The 21,331-nt window shown below is 27.3% G+C and overlaps 1 protein-coding gene across 4 annotated transcripts in view; it reads left to right on the top strand.

Moving 5' to 3' along the window:
- The window catches only part of wol (Dolichyl-phosphate beta-glucosyltransferase wollknaeuel), a 32,344-nt gene extending 11,379 nt beyond the window's left edge, over nucleotides 1-20,965 (top strand). For 3 of the 4 annotated variants that reach the window (XM_075358231.1, XM_075358234.1, XM_075358233.1), the window contains exons 4-8: nucleotides 3,050-3,158; nucleotides 6,277-6,400; nucleotides 6,997-7,116; nucleotides 10,018-10,103; nucleotides 12,569-20,965. In XM_075358231.1, the coding sequence (XP_075214346.1) occupies nucleotides 3,050-3,158; nucleotides 6,277-6,400; nucleotides 6,997-7,116; nucleotides 10,018-10,103; nucleotides 12,569-12,672 (543 nt within the window). In that variant the 3' untranslated portion in view covers nucleotides 12,673-20,965. The remainder of the gene's footprint in view (nucleotides 1-3,049; nucleotides 3,159-6,276; nucleotides 6,401-6,996; nucleotides 7,117-10,017; nucleotides 10,104-12,568) is intronic. The other variant, XM_075358232.1, reaches the window with a different exon arrangement.
- Nucleotides 20,966-21,331: the final 366 nt, after the last annotated feature.

The raw sequence follows: 21,331 nt of genomic DNA, 5'->3' as shown, positions 1-21,331 counted from the left end.
GTTTAAAGTGGTCGTTTGTCTGAAAATGTTTGTCTGTAACAATCTTTGATATGACCAACCCTTAAGGCAAGGGATGGCCAAAATGTTGCTGGAATTGTAAGAAGATGGGGCTTGTCGTTTGCTAAACATGTGAAACCTTTTTTCACTTGCAACCATTGTCATACTGAGTAAATTTAAAGTTTTTCTTAACTTTAAGGTTGAAATCTTTTTTATTCCCTACTTAGCATCAGTGAAATCTACCGTTTTCTTAGAAACAAAGCAGTTGAAGCAAACAAAACTGTTGTTCAAAATTAAATGGGAAATTTTCATTCATCCAACTTACAACCCTTACCTGGCTTCTGATGACTATAATCTGTTTACCAAATTGAAAACTTTTTTGGGTGGAAAGTGTTTTGAGAGTGATGAAAAAAACTTGAAGAAATCAATGAACACTTATCTCAACAAACTGGCATATGGAATATGATGAGGGAATACAGAAACTTGTCAGATGGTACAATGAGTGCTTAAACATTCATGTTGGCTGTATAAAAAAGTGGTGTAATGTTAGTTTATGTTAAAAAAAAAGATTTTATACAAAAATCTTTGTCTGCTATTTTTTTTTCATCATATTTATAATTGGTATTACAGGAAAACTTCTCTATTTATTTTACACTAAATAAAATTTTAAATTGTATTATGCGTGATGATTTTAAACTGTTTCTAAAAAATAGTCATTTTGCAGAATCACAGTTTATAATAAAGATTTGGTAACAATAAATATATTAATTTATTTATATATGATTATTAAATATTTTACAAATTACTAAAAAAATTGTAGAATGAGCTTTATTCCACATCAACTGTACTTCTTGTGGGCTGAACTGTACTAAAAATGAATAGGATATTTATTTTTTGTATAAAAGTTTTTTTTTTTATTATTCTATTACTTACTTTCCCAGCTAACACAGCTAGTATAGCTATACTAAAGTAAAAGTATAGTAATTGACTACAAAAAACAATAAAAAAATCACCGTCTTAAAATTTTTCCTTGGGGCAAAATTTTAGAAAAAAGGTTTCATCCAAAAAAAAAAGACCCCCAACTTTTTATATTGCAAAAAACATTTTAATGTTAACCCAAAATAAACCTTTTTATACACATATATGTATAATGGCCTGTTTGAAGATTAATAACTCCAGACTCCATAAATCAAATTTCTTCAAACTAGATAAAAAGATAGTGCCCAAATTTTTGCAAAAATTGGAAAAAGGGATTGGGTGTTTAATTTAAAAGCTTTACAGGAGCATTTTATCAAAAACATTTTTTTTCAAAAGTTGGAGCTCTTTTTATCAGGATAACAAATTATCCAATTTTTTTTTATTACCGCTATATCCCTCTTACAGTTTTTCTTTTTAGCTATTTCTTACTTCAGAACAGGAGTTAGTGAGAAATCTTTTCATGAATATTTTCTATGCAAATGGCCTTTAAATGATTATAAAACTTTTTCCCACATTCCATTCTTATAATCCGTGGCAATGAAAAAATCATTTTTATAAGGTTAAAGTCCAATGTGTAATTCCATTGTATTTAAAAGTGAAAGAATTGATGTTTGATTATCCCCAAATAAAGTATATTTATAAAAAAATTTCATTTCCTTCCTAAAACATCACATTTGAATTATTTTAAATTATAATTTTTAATTATTTATGGGGTGAAAGTGAATTTTTTTAATGTTTTGAGGTAAGAGAAGTATGAAAATATCATTCACTTAAAGTGTGCTTTCTTATGTATTTATTTATAGGCCTATGTACAAAATTTTATGGTTTGAAATCTCCAAAAACTACTTGATTAATTTCATTGAAATTTAGATTTGCTGTGTTCTGCATTTCAAAATTTTATGAAGATTGGTTTAGTCATTCTTAAGTTGGCTCAATTTAAGGTCGAAAAAATTTGAACGGGGTAAGTTAGAAGCATAATTCTTTATGATCTTACAAGTTGGAACATTGATGTTTCTTTATCTGTGGTATCTATTGATCAAAGGTTTTTTTATAAATGAGTTGATTCTTTTCAAAAGGAAGCAGAGTAAAATAACAAAAAAAGGTTTTATTGCACAGAACTGTGCAAGAGTTTCTTACAGTTTTTTAAACGATTTTTTAAAAATTTTTATAGCCATTTTTAAGCTATTTTTTTTTAATATTAATTGTACTTGGTTACTTCCCCTAGAGTAAGGAAGTCCCCAAAAATCAACATTTTTTTACAAATTCCAAATTTTCAATGCTGAAAACTTATCTTTATAAGCATAGAAGTCACAAAAAAGCCCCCTTTAAATGGTTGCCAAATTAAAAAAAAATATATATATATTTTTTTTGAATTTGGATTTTAATTTATTTAATACCAATTTTAAAGCATATTAGAGCCATTAAAATAATTTTAATTCTGGGACTTCCAGTTTAAAAAAAGAAGTCAAACAATTTTTTTTTTCAACTCTTAATTTAATTAAAACTAGTTTTGATCGTATTAAGAGATAAATAATAGTCCTCTTGATTTGGAGACTCCCAATAATTATCTTCAATTAATATTTTTATTTTTTATTTAGTTTTATAATGTTATGTATGATTTCTAATTTAGAACATTAAAAAATTTCTATAAATAAAAAATTTACTTGTCAAATAACTTATCTAATTATGTTGGTAATTGTTTTATAATAAGATAGTGATACTTAAAAAGATAGGTAATGCTTCTTAATGATTGAATTGCTGAAACTTTTCCATGTAACTAGAAAGCTTTTGCAATGAAGTAAGTATTGCATGATTTAATTGCCATAGCTGGGAAAGTGATGAAATACTTTGTCAATTTATTTTTGTCATTACAATTTTTTTTAAATCACTACAATACAGGAGAAAATTTTCAGTAAAAAAAAATAAAATAAAAACCAATTGTGTAATGATTTTGATTAAAAAAAAAATCTTTTAGCATATTATCTGCATAAACAAAGAAGTTGTGATTTATTAGAATTGTGTACTATGAGGTAGTGGTGTATTATGAGTTTTACATTAAATTTTTTTTCTACAGGGTATGAGCAGTGCACGTGGAGCTGTTTTACTGTTTGCTGATGCTGATGGAGCTACAAAATTTTCAGATTTAACAAAATTAGAAAATAGTTTAAAAGAATTAGTTAAAGGTAAATATACTTAAAAATTTTTGTTTGTTTAATATTAATATTGTATTGAATTGTAGTTGCTTATAATCTATACTTACACAGTTAAGATATTGGTATGACATCATTATATGTTTATCTGCTCTTACGCAGGTCCTCTGTACTACATCTAACTCCATTTTGTTGTATTCCTAGCTGAATTTTTAAATTCCTGATAGGAAAAATGTCATTTTAGATTGCCTGCCTGGCCTTCTTTCTTTGCACTCTTTACTACTAATCCTTTTAGCACTGTTTTAATAAACTTGTTTAATAAACTTAATAAAGCTACTAAATAGTAGCTTTTAATGTACTGTTATTAGTCTGTTTACTTTCTTCATATCCTCAGTTAGCTTTAATAATCTGTGTTCTCATTTAACTTCTATTTTTATTAGTTTTTACTTTATCTATCCATTTAATTATCTTTATTCTTTACCATACCCGTTATCAAATGCATCATCTTTTCTTTTTCTCTTTTTCTTGGTAACCATGTTTACAGTTGTATAGAATTTCACTTCACAAGGCACTTCTGCTCTCTCTCCATCTTACTATATACTGATTGTTTCTTTCTGTTGAATGTTGAAAATGCTACCGTAGCTTTCTTTTTATTCTGTTTTCACTTTTACAATCTTTTGTTAACGTGATATCATGGTATCTGTTTTACTTGTTTAATTCTTCCTTCTTTTTTCCAGATATTCATCTGCTTATTTTCTGCTACCCTCATTATTTTAGTTTTCCTAAGATTCATTTTGATTTTATATTACGTCATAGTGTCTTCTATTTTTAAATTATCTGTTGAATTTCCCTACGCTTCATTTTCATCAAATCCATGTCATCTGCTACTCATCTACAATATACTCTTCTTCCTTTTACACTTGTAACCTTTATTTTTCATATCTTCATCTATATTAAACAAGGTTGGTGAAAAGCAGTACCTTTGCTTTATTCCTCATCCTAGTTTAAACTATTAGTTTGAGCTTCCTTTACTTTCATAGTCGTTTTCACGTATAGGTATATCTTTTTAATTAATCTTTATCTCTTTCCAATGAACTCTTTAATATTCTCATTTGACATGATCAGTTGCTTTTTCTGTATTTATAAAACATACAATTATTTCTTACTTATTGTTTCACACCTCTTAACAATAATTCTTAGCCCAATTGGATCCCTTGTGCCTATTTCCTTCCTGAATCCATATTTTTGTATAAGCATTCGCTTAATTTTTTCAGCTCAGTTTTGTGTTAAGAATTTATAGAAGAATCTTTGCTGAATGCAAAATTAAACTAATTGTCTTGTTATTTTGATACCTTATTGAACTAAGGGATTGGAATCATGGATGTTTTTAGAAAATCTTTAGGGCATATCCCACTGTTGACACAGTTACACCATCTCTTATAATCTTTCTTTATTGACAATCACTTTGGCAGCACGTTTAATCATTGTTGCCAGTTCAATGATTACTACAGATTTTTCATTCTTCCCATATTTTATTGCTTGGATAACTTCTGATTTTAGAATTGTCCTAATTCATCCTTTTCCATTTTAACTTAATCTATGGGAAGATACTTTGTTATCTGTTAGTTTGGTATAACTCTTCCATGTATTTCTTCCACACTTTAAATACTGAAAATTTCTTTAGTGTTTATACTTTTGTTCTACTTAACCAGTTAATTGTTATATATATATATATATATAAAACAATTAACTATATATATATATATATATATAGTTATTATTGCCATGTCTGCAAGTCACTTCTCGTTTGCTTTTCTTTTATTATTCTTCATTATTAAATTTTCTGTAGATCCTCTTGCTTTCTTCATTCTTTCTGTTATATTTTATTCTGTATTCTATTCTTTCAGTCATTGCTCTTGTATTCTTTGTTATTTTATCCTTAATGAAGCCAATTGTTTGTTCTGCTGTTTATATCCCACTTTTCATATTCATTTGCACTACAACTTTTTTGAATCTCTTCAGAGAAGTAGGAACGAAAGTGAAAATAAGTTCAAACTTAAGTTCAGTGCTTGAACTTGTGTTTAATGTGCTTAACTTTGAATATCGATTTTGCCAGATTTTTCTAGATGTACATTACATCGTGTTTTAAAATTTAATTTAAAATGAATTTTCGTTTCATGACCAGAAAATATAATTCTTTATTGATTGAATGCAAAGATATTATTTCATGGCTGGGGAATATTTAAAGAAATCAAGCAATTTCGTGAAGAGGGTAAGACAATTTTTATCTAGATGAAACTTAGGTTAACGTGGGACATGCACAGGAAAAGGCATGGGTGGATAAAGAAATGCAGAGCGCAAAAGACACTTTTATGAAAGATTTGTCAACTTGGGTGAAAACCCTGGCTGGAAAAAAGTGATTAATAGTAATGCATGTAGGAAGTGAAATTGGGTTTTTGAATGGTGGTTTACGAGTATTTGATTTCAGATCTTCCCAAGAGTATCATGATGAAGTGAATGGTGACAATTTTATGCAGCGGTTTAAAAAAAAATTCAAAATTGTTTCTAAAGGATCCGTCATAGTAATGGATTATGCGTTTTATTATAGCCTGAAAACTGAAAAAATTCCAAACCCTTCAACCTGATAATTGGAAATTACCAAATGGTTAAAATCAAAGAAAATTGCCTACACCGAAGAGATGTTAAAAGTAGTAAAATCAATTAAACAAAAAAAAGTATATATTCATTATCAATTAGATGAAATTGCAAAATTAAAAAAATTATATTTTAAGAAAACTGAGATATTTTAATGAAATTTGGTTTATATGTACCCAAACAACATCTTCTACAAGTAAATAAGTTTGAAAATTTTATCTTTAAAAATTCAAAAATTGGTGCTATTAAAATGTTTTGCCATTAATAACTTAATAAAGATTAATTTTACCAAATTATGTTTTATTAAATAAAATGTTAAACCGTATATTGCAAAAAAAATAATATCCCATTCGTTCAAATTGGTTGATAAATAACAAAAAATTGTTGAAATTGTTAAAGTGGATCACAGAAATTATACTTAAAAACAGGCTTAAAATTGTCAGATTGTTTAACTTTTATGGTTATAATTTGTATGTTTTTTTTATTATTTTTTCAGGTGATTATCAAATAGAGCCAGAAAGGGTGTCTAATGAGTTAGCTATTGTTTGTGGCTCAAGAGCTCATCTTGAAAAAGAAGCCGTTGCAACAAGATCATTTTTTCGTGTGCTCCTTATGCATGGGTATGAGTATATATATAATGTGATCATGTGTCATAAAATACAGTAAAATTTTCTTAAGATAATTGACTATGTGTGTACTTTGGTTTTCTGGAGTGATTGATTACCTTTTTTGTCCTCTTCCCGCTCCTTTTGCCATTAAGTGTTGCCATCCTTTAGCTACAATTTGAATTATTTATGATTCAGTACCAGTAATACTAACTTGGTTCTCCTATCATTTTCTATCCTAAGCTTATGACTCCACCTTTCTTTTTGCTATCTTAGAAACCATTTTCTCTGTTTTATTTGTTCTCAATGGTATTCAAAAGTCATTATTAATATTTAAAAACATAATGGTGTATCTGAAACAAAAATCTATCAAGGGCAAAGCTGGGAAAATTGTGGCCTTTTGCATTCTTTCTTTTTTTTCAAAGTGATAAGATAAGTAAGGAAGATAGCCTTACTGAGGTTGAATTCAGAACCACCTAATGAGAAGTTAGCATGATGACCACTATACCAACCTGTGCTTGGTAGTAGGGACATTAAAATCAAGTATTAGAAATTCATTTTGTAAAAATATTTATTTTATATAAATATAATAATGTAGTAACTTTTTCCAGGTTCCATTTCTTAGTATGGTTGTTTGCTGTAAAAGATATTAAAGATACTCAGTGTGGATTCAAGTTATTGACTAGAGAATCAGCACGGATTACTTTTTCAAGCCTACATGTTGAACGATGGTAGTGTGAAATTTGTGTTTATTAATTTCTTTTATGATAACAGAAAAACTTAATTAATAAATTTATTTACTATAATCAATATTGTTTTAATAATATTATGACGCATAATCAAACTTTGACTGTTATAAAAGATGGCTGCAGCCATTTAAATTTTTTAATCGTTAATAGTACTTAAATTTTAGTTTTATAGAATTATGTTTTTGTTAGATAAAATATTATGCCTTTTATTGAGAACAAAATGACAACTCATTTGTGTTCATATCTGTTAAGTGTATGGCAGAAATTGTTTAAGTGGATCACAAAAATTACACAGTCTGACAATTTTTATTTCTTTCAATAACTGGATTTAAAAAAATTAATAATTTCTGTTATTAGTATTAATAGAACAGGCACAAAATTGTCAGACGCATAATTTTTATGGTTTTATTTAACGTTTTCAGCTATTTATTGATCAATTTTAACAAATTAGGTGTCATTTTATATAAAATAAAAGACTTATCTAAGTATATTTGTGTAACTATAAATGATAAAAAAAATTTGAGTGGCTTTCTGTTATTTTGGAATTACCAAAGGTAAAATTATAAAACTTATTTATTTTGTAGATCTTGTCAGGCATGTGTACAGTAAATTTCATTAAAATATCTTCAAACCATTCTTAAAATATGCAATTTTATTGAAAAAACATTAAATGGTAGAAAGAAGTAAAATAAAGCAAGGTAGGGAATTTGCCTCAATGAATGTTTTTGTGTATTTTGATATCTTGAATCATTCTCTTAAGTTTGACAAAAACCTCCCAGGACACTTTATAAAAGGGATAATATTGATATTTGTAAAATTTTGGTTACAAAATATTTATACATATATTTGTGTTTGTTTTATGTTTCATGAATAGTTTGTCATGTAATTTTTTTGTGGTTTGTACAGTAGGCTGATTTTATAAAAAAAAAAATTAGTTTGTAATAGTAAGATATTGAGAAGATGCTGTGTAGTTTTATCAGAGGTTTTTGGACTTGTTGCAAAAAAAACCAGATTCAGAAATATCATAGAATACTATAGAAAAAAATTCATAAAAAAATTTTTTACCCAAAAAATGTTTCTTCTAGCTAATTACTTTTATCTAAATCAACTGTTTATTATTGGAAAAAAATTTCTTGTAATCATTTAATCAAATAGCACCAAATGTAGTTTCTGCCTATTAACTTAAATCTTTCTTTTCTGTGGAGACTTTTTTTTATAAAGTGAAATAGTTTTCAAACTTTATCACCAATTAACTTTATCACAAATTTAAAAAAATGTTAATTGCACTAAATACAAGGGAAAGTTAACAAGTTATGGAAAGGAAATTTCTGTTTCAATCACATGTCTCGCAACACTGACTCTTCTGCTATAAATCACATCTTTATATCATTGTTCATTGTAAGTATTGTTTCATTGTTAACGGTCTGTGGTTCTGTTTAAAAATTAATTTAAAATGATTCTTCCTTTATCTTTTTGTACCAAGAAAGACACCTGACCGCTAATGTGTTTTCTCAATTCAGAAGGGTGAAACCAGCAAATATTATTAGTAAATACAGCAGGACTATAGAAAGAGTTATTTGAGTAGAAGCGAGATTTATGAATGATCACTTCAGAAACAGTAGGAGTTTTCTCTGTGATCAATAAAGGAAAGGGAGGGCCTTCCACTTCAAAGAATAATAACAGCATGAAAGCAGTGAAATAAATGATTCATTGATGAAAGAACAATTAATTTTAAAACCACTGTGAGCTATTGTGATCTTTGAAAGCAAAAGTTAAATCCAATAGGTGTAGTAAACTTGCAAAAGGTATGATTTTGCTTCAGAATAATCCTCGACCTCAAATGGCAAACAGAACAATCCTTTGTCTACAAGATATTAGTTTTGAGCTGCACCGTACCTGGCTCCAAGCAATATTCTTTTTTTTTGGCCTGCTGATAGAAAGCTGCAAGAGATAATGGAAGTGATGCAAAATTGGCTTTGCATCAGACCAAAAGTTTCTTCCAAGAAGGAATTCAAAAACTTTTTTAAAGGTGGATTAAGTATGTTGATTTAGGAGGGGACTTTATTAAAAATAATGATATGTAATTTATATTAGTGAAAATAAAAATAATATCTTTTTTCTATTTAATTTTATTTTTTGACTGACCCTTGTATTATCATAAAAAGTATTTTGTACATTAGGATTTTCTATTACCTTAATGAAGAACCTTGAGTTTTTATAATGTAATTAAGTTTAAACTAATCTTACAACTTGTTTAAAAAATCTGTTTATTATTTTTCTTCTTTTTTTGTAAGAAAGTAAGTTCTTAAATGTAATAATATCTGTTTAAGGGTAAATATGTACTTACGAATCCTTGGGGTAAGGATGAAATTTTAAATCTCATGAAATTTTGTGAAACTCAGCCATCACTGTTTATTATCTTTTAAACTGTTTGCCGACTCATATTTCTGCATATAAAACTTATTTATTTTGTAGATCTTGTCAGGCATGTGTACAGTAAATTTCATTAAAATATCTTCAAACCATTCTTAAAATATGCAATTTTATTGAAAAAACATTAAATGGTAGAAAGAAGTAAAATAAAGCAAGGTAGGGAATTTGCCTCAATGAATGTTTTTGTGTATTTTGATATCTTGAATCATTCTCTTAAGTTTGACAAAAACCTCCCAGGACACTTTATAAAAGGGATAATATTGATATTTGTAAAATTTTGGTTACAAAATATTTATACATATATAAATACGTTATATACATATACATATATATGTTACGTTTGTTTATTGTGAAACAAATATCTTTAGTTTATATTAATTTCTGATTATTAATATTTACTTTGTAATAAAGAGTTGTTTATATTTATTAACACTTTTTTCTTTTATAAAGGGCATTTGATGTTGAGATGTTGTACATAGCTCAGTGCTTAAAAATCCCCATATCAGAAGTGGCCGTTAACTGGACAGAAATAGAAGGTTGGTAATTGTATTTTTTTTAAAATTAATTAATTTAGTGGCATATTTAAGCCGGCAAATATAATAAGGTTTGAAAGATGCTATTTATTTGATTTTACAGCTCATAAGACTGTTTCTGTTACAAATATTGCTACAGAGTCACTGTATACCAAATATTCTATTTTACTCAGATTTTGAAATAAAATCACTATATTAACTTTCTAAAAAATTTTATAATTAAATCTTAGAGAAGAGCAATATAAAATTACAACAAATTAGGTTTTTTGTTTTTGTTTAAAATTTTAATACAATATTTTCTGCCATGGTTCATTATTTTTTATTATTAATTTTTTTATTAAAACACTTTTTCAGATTCAGTCGATATTACGTAAATATATGTGCTCAGAATTAAATACAAATTTTGTTTGTTTACTAGAAATTTAATGAAAGTGTCAAACCTAAAAAAATCTCTAGGTTTTTATAATACCAAGTTTTTGTTTACAATTATTTGTAAAAAAAAAATTACTTGTGATATCTTTCTGAAAACTGTTTTAATTAATTTTTCAGGTCCAGAATGATATGAGACTATTAAATTTACTCTTTAATTTAGCAGATGAAGTATTTCTAGATGAATTTGTATTGTTTATATGAAATTTTTTCTTTATTTTGACTTGTAGAACATGTCCTAAAATTTTCTTTCTTTCTGAGACATCCTTTATGTGTATATATATATATATACATAAAAAATAATGTGTATATATAATGTTTTTGAATGTACATTAATGGATGTACATTAATATAAACAAAATGCAGTCTTGATCTGTGCAAATATATTAAAGATGGATTAAAAAATAATACTTTTAATAATATATTTATTTTTTTACTTATATAATTATTTATTTTTATTTACAATTATTATTTGTTTTATATTTAACTATGCAAAGGGTATTAGGAAAATTTTGCAATATAACTTTATATTTTATAATTTTTCAAAATAATTTCCATCACACATTATATATATCCATTGAAACCAGTCTTCCAAGGAACGGGCCGCCATGTTTCATTAAAAATTTGGGCACATTCATTGTCCCAAGCCCATAGGAGGTCATCATCACTCTTAAAATGTTTCAGTCTGTTCTTTACTTGGTGGAACAGGTGAAGTCACATTCATGTGATTTTCTATCACCATGCGATTCTCATGTGAAGTCTTAATGGAGCAAGGTCAGGACTATAGGGACAGTGCTCTAACAGTTTTATTTCATTGCTGATCAAATACTCAGAGCAAACTTTGGAGTGATACGGAGTGTATTCATAGTGAAGAAATCACGTGTCCATCCTTGAGTTTGGGTACAGCTTCTTGTCAGTTTTGACAACTTTAGTCAGGCATTCCTTGAAAACCACCCTTTTCTTGTAACTGTTTTCTGAGTTTCCAACATAACTCACTCTAAACTCCTCTTACACCAAAAAATATAACCACCATTCTCTTCTTCACTGATCTGGATTTTCAGACAGCCACAGGAGGTCTCATCTTCGAACATCCACATTGTTCTGAGATTTGACGGGGTTGTCATAATATTACAGCCAAGTTTCATCATCACCTGTCACAATAATGTTCAAATAGGGAGATTACCCGTTTTCAAACTTATTTAATATTTCACAGTACCATGAAACAGGACGTGCCTTCTGATTGTCGGTCAAATTGTGTGGTACCTGAAGAGTACAAAGCTTTCTAAGTTGAAGGTGATATTGCAGAATAGCATGAACTGCTGATGCATTTATGCTCAAGGACATATCTATTTGGTGGTAGGTCACATGCCTGTATGTCTCAACCATTTTTTGTACTGCAGGAATGTTTCCCTCAGTCACAGCCAAAGACAGTCGACCTGACCTTGGAATGTCCTTAAGCAAAAACTTTCTCTTTTAAACTCCTGGTACTACATAAATATTGTTATGTAATGAGGAAAATCCTCTCCAAGTATAGGAATCATTTCTTCTAAACACTGATCAACACTTAAAGAGTGAAATGTGAAAAATTGTCGGGTATTCAGTTTTCGACCTTGACGACAACACCATCACTTTTCACTAACACAGTTAAAAAGCAAATGACACTGAGACAGTGACTAGAGCAGGTATAGTGGAGGATGGGACCTGCCTAAACTTGTGTTAACTTGTAACTGCCTGAGTTGAGCTACTCTGTCATATTGCAAAACTTTTCTAGTGCCCTTTATATATATTTGTCATACCATTTTATATTAGCGACTGAGATTATAAACATACATCTCTAATCTCCATAGTTTTAATATCATAAATTGTATTTTTATTTAAATTTTGTGAATAATATTCTGATAAAACAGAGATCTCTACAAAAATATTAAACTTTGTTACTATTAAAAAAATAATAAATAAGCGGTAAATGAAAAAAGTTTAATTATTTTCTATTCTGCCACTAAGCTTCAATTTGCTAAACATGTACTTTCATTTTACAGGTTCAAAAATAGTTCCAGTGTGGAGTTGGTTGCAGATGGGTAGGGACTTATTTTTAATATGGCTTCGTTACACTATTGGCGCATGGCGCATCACGAAAACTTAACTGTGATAGCCACCTCTCAGTTTTTGAGTGGATATTTCGTATAATAAATGATAAACATAATTTAATTTATGAACAATAAAGTGATACATGACTGTAAAAATGAATTATTATAGTAATTCAAGTGACTTATTTATTGAAAATTAATTTTTATTATACATTAGCATATATATGATGTAATTATAATTATTATTATTATTTGGTGTGGAATCTTGAATGATATAAACAGTATGAGTCCTTTAGTTGTTATTATTTTTATTTTTTGATATTAGTTTCAATTCAAACATGATCTACAATTAGGCAATATAGTTAATTTTAGCTTATACAATATAAACATACCTTTGAGCATATATATATATATATATATATATATGACTATCAGTAATGCATTTTTAGGGTAATGCGATTAGTAAACAAATTTATGATAAAAATTATAAAAAATTATGCTAATTGAAAATCGCTGTTATACAGTGTGGTTCAGTTCCAGATCAGACATCAATTCTTTTCATCTACTTTCTATATTCATATTTCAGTATGCTAAGTTAAAATTTTTGCACAATTAGAGCTTTTTAGATTACATCTCCTATTAACCTGAAATGTAGATGCTTTGTTTCTTGGCTAATAGTCATGTATGGGGAGTAATTTTGAGTTGTGTAATGATTAGTTAAATTGCTGGGTTTTTTTTATTTACAAAAAAATATTCTTTTTATGTATTTAAAATTTATTTTACAGTATTTTATTTCGGAAATTACAGAGATTGATTTTATAATAATTATTATATTTTATTTTACAGTAAGCTAATGTTGATTATCATTTAGACAAAGAACAGGTCTAAATAAAATAAAATTTTATTGTCTTAATTTAATGTTAAAAAACGAAAACAAGAATAATTAAATTAAAATTAGTATAAAAAATAATTTTTTCAAAAATGTTTTTTTAAATTTTATTATTATGACATTGAACATGCTAAACATATATTTTAACAAGGAATATGAGATGAAAATTATGTATTAAAAGCAATTCTTGACTTGCATTCCTGTTTACTTCAGTGGTTTTTATTTTCTAAGGATAATAATAATATTAATAAAAGTTGAAAATCAAAAATGTATGCTTTACATTGTAACTACAATAATCTGTGTTCATGTTTCCCTTGAAAATCATGTTATTGTTATTATTCATGTTAGCAGACCTATTTTTATTTTTCCCTTAACATTCAAAGTATATTCTTGTGTAATCATTTTTTGCTTTTCCATCTAGTTCTTAAATGTATTGTATATTTTCAATGTTTACAGGCAGAAAATCTTTGAGAGACATTTAATTTAGTTAGGTAATATGTCTTAATTATATCACTTTTTATATAGTTTGCGTGCAGAAGTTTGTAGTTGTATTTGTGTTCATATGACTGAAATGAAAGGATTTTAAAAAACTATTAGAAACATTAATATTATAGATAGTTACTGTGAAATATTTTTTATATACTTACTGAAATATATTGAATATCTGATATTTCTTTGGTTTCTTGATAGGCCTTGTTTCTATAATGTAATCTATCTGACCCATGTAATGTATGTCAAATGACATAACTAACAGCTAATAAGCATCTTGATATGAATCACAAGTCTCTTTCAAAAATGACATATAGCCATTTGTAAGATTAACAAACATGTCATGCCAAGCACACTAAGAAAAGTGAGAATTGGTTTTTACTAAGCCTAATATTTGGTTGCATATCAGCAAACCAAGGCCGTTTAAATGCAGGTGGTTATTTAGTCCTATATTCCTTTCACCAAGCGAGTCTGTTATGCAATGAACATCATTACTTTCACAGAAAGCATATCATACTGGTTAATTTTATTCCTTTATATGACTACAGCCATAAGAAAATCTGAGACGGATAGTATAAAGCAACAGATTTATTCGTTGATCACATTTTTTAGTGAAGTAATATGTTATATATACTACTTCAAATCAGCAGGGAAAATCCTGCTTAATGCCTAACCATTTTTTGTGACAGAAATTCTTGTACTGCAAGTCTTGTCTTCCATCAATACGTCCCCGTGTCGTTTCTTGAAACAAAGTATATTTTTTTTATCAATTTTTTTTTAATGATTGTTTCTACTTCTCATTCTGTACATAGTGGTACTATTATTTCATTGTTAAAATTGTAAATTGTCGAGTTTTAAAGATGTGCTACAGAAATCCACCAAATCGAATCTTCTTTAATTGGTCTAACTTCTATATTACCATAAAATAAAATGTAAAACTATTTATAAAAAAATAACTCTTTCTATTATATAATAAGTGAATTATAATTCTTTGAACCTGATTGCAGTACCCAAAGATTAGTAGAAATCAAACAAAAATAATATATATATATATATCTATATAATTTCAGGTTGGTCTAGATTATTTCTGTTTTAGTTGATGTAGGAAGGTGTTTGACATGGAGTTGGAAACCGCTTCATTGCAGCTATACAGGTGTTGTGAAAATTAACAATATGTACTTTATTTTATTGGAAACATATTTTTGTAATTTTACATAGTTCTATTTACAATAGTCCTTATAAAGTTTAACTGTTTAAAAATCATTTTAAGCTTTAAAAGCTGCTTTTAAAGTCATTTTATTTTAATCAAATAAAATGACTATTAAAAATAAATAAAAAAATAATTAAAATAAAAAATAACTATTATAATCAAAAAGACTATTGTAATGAGGATTGTTTGAAAAAAATTAGTAATATACATTTACAAAAGTTAAAAAAAAAATCCATTTTGTTAATTTTCAGGACTCTATTTTTAACACATTTTTAGCATAACTTGCACACAGGTCTAAAAAAGAACTTGCAAAACCTATGTCAAACACCTTTCTATATATATATATATTTACACACACATATATACACAAGAAGAACTATTAATTATTTTAATTACAATGTTTTTCCAAATAGCTAGGATCACTACCCTCTCAAAACACCATTAAAATTTTAATGATAATCATGATACTATCAACTCTTTGTGGATAGAGTGAATATTTTGCTTGTAGGAATATTATCTATATTTTGGTAGGCTTGACATGCTGATATGAGACAGTTATTTTTAGCTTAAACAAGAAGACAGTGAGAAACCACTTCTATCATCATGTTCTTTAATAATTGTCATATGTGACGATTGTTATTCATAAGAACAGTTTAACAGCTTTTGTGGCTTGACTAGTTTCAAGTACAACCATGAATATGTGTATGTTTCAATCTTGTATATGAATATTCCTGTGTTAGAATAGACTTTGAGTTATTTTTACTCTGGATTTTACTCCTGGTATAACAAAAATCTGTCTGAATGTCTAGAGAATATTTTCAATATTTTAAGTTTATGCAAGAGATAAAAAATCTTTGTAAAAGTGAGGTAGTCATAACAGAAATTAATTAAATGGGTTTAAGAAATAATTTATTTGAATCAAAAAAAATCTAATTTTTTTTTAAGTGAAATTTTACTGTGGTTCAGCATATTGCATAAATCAGTACACGGTACATTGTTTTCTGGGAGCATTTTGTATTTTGTTGAAAATTATGAATGTTGTTTATTAAATTTTTCAAATTTAATCTAACCTAGTAAACTATTAGAATCATTGAAGCCTGTTCAGTTTGAAACATGCTGCATAATTCTATTGGTCAATTCGTTTATATTACTATAAACTCATCTAAAAATAAAAACTAAAGAAGCTAATGTTATTTACTTGGGTTCAGTTATTTGTATTTACATTAAAATTTTTCCATTTTGAATGATAATATGTTATGATAGTAGTCTTGTTTTTTATGTTTATAATATCTCTTTTTTATAATATAAAATAGTTTTAAACATTATTTTTCTGTACAAATGGATAAAACTTAGCAATAAAAAATATGACACATTATCTTCTCATTACGGCTGTCATAATATTGTTATTAGACAATATAAACAATTTTTTAATTACATTTGTTACATGTCTTTTCCAAGGTAGTCTCTCTTTGTCATGCTCTCTCCCTCTACTTTCCTTCCCCTTATCTGTCACTGAGAAATACCTAAAAAATATATAGGTTTCCAGGACTGTCTAAGCTCAAGCAGCTAGATTTCAATTTTAAAGTAATATTTTTAGATGTGTTGTGAGAAAAATTGATATTGATTTTATATTACAATTTATCAAATGTACTTTGTAAACTAAGATGATAGGTGAATAAACCTGCCTTTTTTGGTATATAGTCCGACCAAATTACACTTAGAAAAAAATTGTTACCTGGACTTTTATAAGAGGAAATGAATAAAGGGGCTTATAATAAATGTAAAAAAAAAATAAATGCATGTGCGGAGGTGGTGGAGGGGTGACTTGGGGGATTGGGTTTAAAAAATAATTTTTCCAATACAACAGTTGTAGATCATGCAAAAATGTACAACTTTTGTCACTTTTTAACATAACCTCAAAATTTCCGAGAAAAATGCAAAAATCTTCTTTTTTTTATTTTTCATTCCGCAAAAATAATTTAATTTTGATGAAACTTGGTGAAAAAAGTATACCTTTCTGTGTCTTAAATAATCACAAATTTTTTTGATATAAAATTTTGCCAGAAATCACAATTATACCATTTTTTGCCCTTTTCAACCTACCCCAAATCAACCCTCCACTACCACCGCTCACACATTTTTTTTTTTTTACGTTTATTATAAGTCCCTTTACCATTTTCACTTATACAAGTCCAGGTAACAATTTTTTTTCTAAATGAGTTATTTTGATTGGTCTAATAGTTATCAATGATTTAGAAACAAACCTTTTCAGATAGCCATTTCTTTTTAACTGGTGAACTAATTACTGTAATAGATATGTTTATATGAAAACTAGTTATCACAAAAGTTTTAAATTACAAACAATCATTAATCTTACATAATTGACAGGAATAAGATTACTATCAGCGTGACTGAAATAAAATATACACATATTTAATAATAAATATTACTCATTTTAAAAGAGTAGTATATGAAGGATATTTATGCAACGGGGTACCCAAAAATAGCTGGAATTGTTAAAAAAAAAATTGTTCAAATTACTCTCCATTTATTGAATGGATTTGTCCAATGGTTTTTCTCTTTCCTGGAAACATTTTTGTGATTCCTGAAGTGAAACATTTCATAAGGCATGTAGTGATTTATTTTTTACTTCTTCCATGGTACAAAACTTTAATTTTTATTTATATGTATGAACGAGAGAGTAAAGTCATATGAAGTAAGATTGGGTGAGTAGGAGAGTAAAGGAATAGTGGTCATCTTGTTTTTCAACAAAAATTGTTTCACACAGAAGGTGATATTGGTAGGGGATGTTGTTATGATGAAGAAAGCAATCACTACTTTCCTACATCAATGGCCGTTTCTCATCACACGCATCTTCTCAACATGTCTAGGTAAAATTGCTCTTTCAGTGTCTGTCCATGAGGAATAAATTCTCATGTTCACATAAAAAAAACAAATCAACATTGTTTCCACATTTGATTGACCTTGCCAAGCTTTTTTTTAGACTTTGTGAACTAGATAATTTCCAATGGCTGGCTTGACTGTTGTTTTGTTTGCGGGTTATAATTATAACATAGTCAACACCTATCGCAGCTTTGAAAATAAAGTGTGGATCATTTCAAAGTTGATTTTTCAAATCTTGGCATACTAATCTGCCAAGATTTGAAAAAATGCAATTCTGCATTTTGAAATTTCATGTTCAAATCATTATTAAAATTCATCACAAGAACTTCAAGACTCAGAAATCATGTAAATAGTTTGATGACACTCTTCATAAACTGTATTACAAAACATTTTAAAGGTTTTTCTCATTCTTAATTGTAGAAGGTTGGCCAGATCTTGGTTAATCTCAAAGTGACTTTTACTCTCATTTGAAACTCCAAAATTTGTGTTTTTCTTAAAGTTTCCTTTTTAAAAGCAAATTGAAGCGTCACCACCCATCCAGTAACTATTTCCCCTAAGAAGAAACAAAATTTGTGTAGACCCTTTTTTATGATCAGTTACACAAAAATCACAACATATTTAACAAGTACCTAGAACAACTGACACTGAATGCCTTATGAACTGTTCAAAGCAATACTATAAGATTGTTAAAGAATTCTGTAACTTGCTACACCTAGCAACAGGATTTGCAGCTATGGTATTCCACTTAGGTATTGATACTTTTTATTTTCAGATGCCTTTTCATTTTTAATATATATTGAATAAATTGTGAACTGTAATTAAATTAATCTTTGGCTCTTACTTTTTCTTTATTCATAATTTGTTTGTAATTACTGCAAATATGTATCTTTAAATATAAATGTCATTTGATCTGTAAAACATTCCTTTTATTAACGGAATTTCTTTTAAAATTATTTTTTAATATTAATACATTCCTTTGATATTTATTTTATAGAAAGTACAGTGAAATCTTATAATGTTTTTAAATTTTGTAAGTAGTATTAAAATATTTACTTTTTTTAAACAAATAATGGTAAATAATGTTTATGTGTATTTATTTTTACTATAAAATTTCTTTTTTCTATTTATTAGCCTTGCTGTTTTCTCTTTTATCAGTTGTCATTTCAGCTTTTATAGTTTCATTTAGCTTTTATATTCAAGTTTCATGATTTGCAATATTGTTTTAAAATTATCTCAATGATTTTTGAATGGTGTCGTATTATTTGATTTGTTCCAGGCTATTTGTTAGTTTGTTAAAGTATTTTAAATATTACTAATTGTAATTAAGATTTTAAATTGTAGTATATTTGAAGCTAAATCCTATTAATTTAACTCAGACCTGTGCATCTTATTCAGCATTGTGGTAAATTTCCATTATGGTACTATCACATATTTTTATGGCAAAGGATTGGATACCCATCTGTTGATAGAAGCAGTCATTCCTATCCTCAGTAAGCTGCAATATTAGTCGGTTTTTGACACTTCCAACTATGTTATTCATGTGATAATAAACTGCAAAGAGAAATGGCTTGAATACCTTCTGACTTTGAGGGAAGTAAAAAAAGGTATTATTTACCTTTGGCAAGTCTTATACATTTTCAATAGTCACTAGGATTTTTAACCCAACTTTCTTACAATGTAGTAATTGTAATTCAAGTCTTTCATACACATGAAAAGTTGTTTCATTATTAAGATGAGTGAAGCGATTCTATAAAAAAATTTATATTAAAATTTTCAAAAATTTTGTTGAAGAAATTACCATGATTTACCATTAATACTAAAAGCAAAGCTAAAACTTATAGGGTTTAACCAAATTTAGATTTTCCAAACTGTTAATTGAAAGCTTATAACAAGTACATTTATAAAGTCTGAAGTGTAGGTTTGTTGTCTTGGCATATTACCTCATCGCTAAAGCTGCCTCTTTTCTGAAATTTTCATACCATTTCATCATATTTTGAGGGACATGAATTCCAGAAGAATTAATAGATGAATTCTGCTCAAAACTGATATAGTGTTACAATGTATTTAACACACAGAATATCCTTTCACATTGACTCTTGCCCCATCTTTACTACTAATGCCACCTATTGAGAAACCGAGGCAACTAAGTGTGCAGGATTTTCTTAATAATAATTTTCCTTCATTTTAATGAAATATAATTTAGTATTTGTTTTGTAATTAGTGAACAGTAATGTTTTTTGATGTTCCAGTTACTTGTGAATAACCTGGTGGTATTTTAATATATATGTTATATACAAAAGATGAATTGATGTTTCCTTTAAGACAGCTTTAACAGATTGTGTAAAATTGTTGAATTAAAGATGTATTCTCGTTTGTAAATTTTAAATATGTCTGTCTGAATAGGAAATTTGAACTACATGTATTGAAATTATTGAGGTTTCACTGTATTCGCATTTGTATTATAAGATATAATTTATATTGTAGACTTATCTTCAAATTTTTTATATTAAGATTTCATAAATATCTATTGCATAATGTATCATACCTCATCTTGATTCCACATTATTTACTATATTCTGGCAGGGTACACATTTCATTTAAATAAGTAAATTAGTAAAATGTGATGTTAAAAATAATTTGAGATTCTTTTACAATGGATAATGTATTGATAAGAATAATTTATATTAATTTTAAGGAAACTTAACCTTGACTTCCTGTGTATAAAAAAAAATTTTGTTGACAAATTGTTATTATATTACTTAGCAGAATTTAAGTATACCTAAGGAAGACTGAATTAGGTATTACTATGACATTGTATTGTTTTTTTTTAAATGAATAAAATTTGGCTGTAACACAAGTATTTTCTTTTTTTATGATATTCAATTATATGATTCCTCTAGCTAATAATACTAGGTAAAAATTAGTTCTCTGAAGTACATTTTGTTAATGGAGGAAATACAGCTTAGTGATATTGTCAGCACTATATGAGGTGTGTTCAAAGAAATCCTGTACTTTTGTAATAGTGTGCCAACAAATACAAAGAGCGGCAGTAACCAGCCTTTTCATTGTAATGAACTCCTTATAGCCCGTAGTGTTCTGATGGACCCCCTAAATCTTTTTCTAATTAATGTTGATCAAATTAATAAACCCTCATTAAATATTTGTATAACACAACAAAGTAAGTATCTCAAGAAGAGATAGCGAAATTACATTTCAATTTTAG

Source organism: Lycorma delicatula, chromosome 2, assembly GCF_047948215.1.
Source record: "Lycorma delicatula isolate Av1 chromosome 2, ASM4794821v1, whole genome shotgun sequence".
NCBI lineage: Eukaryota > Metazoa > Arthropoda > Insecta > Hemiptera > Fulgoridae > Lycorma > Lycorma delicatula.
The sequence above is the reverse complement of the archived record's forward strand: the minus strand, read 5'-3'. Positions and strand labels throughout refer to the sequence as shown.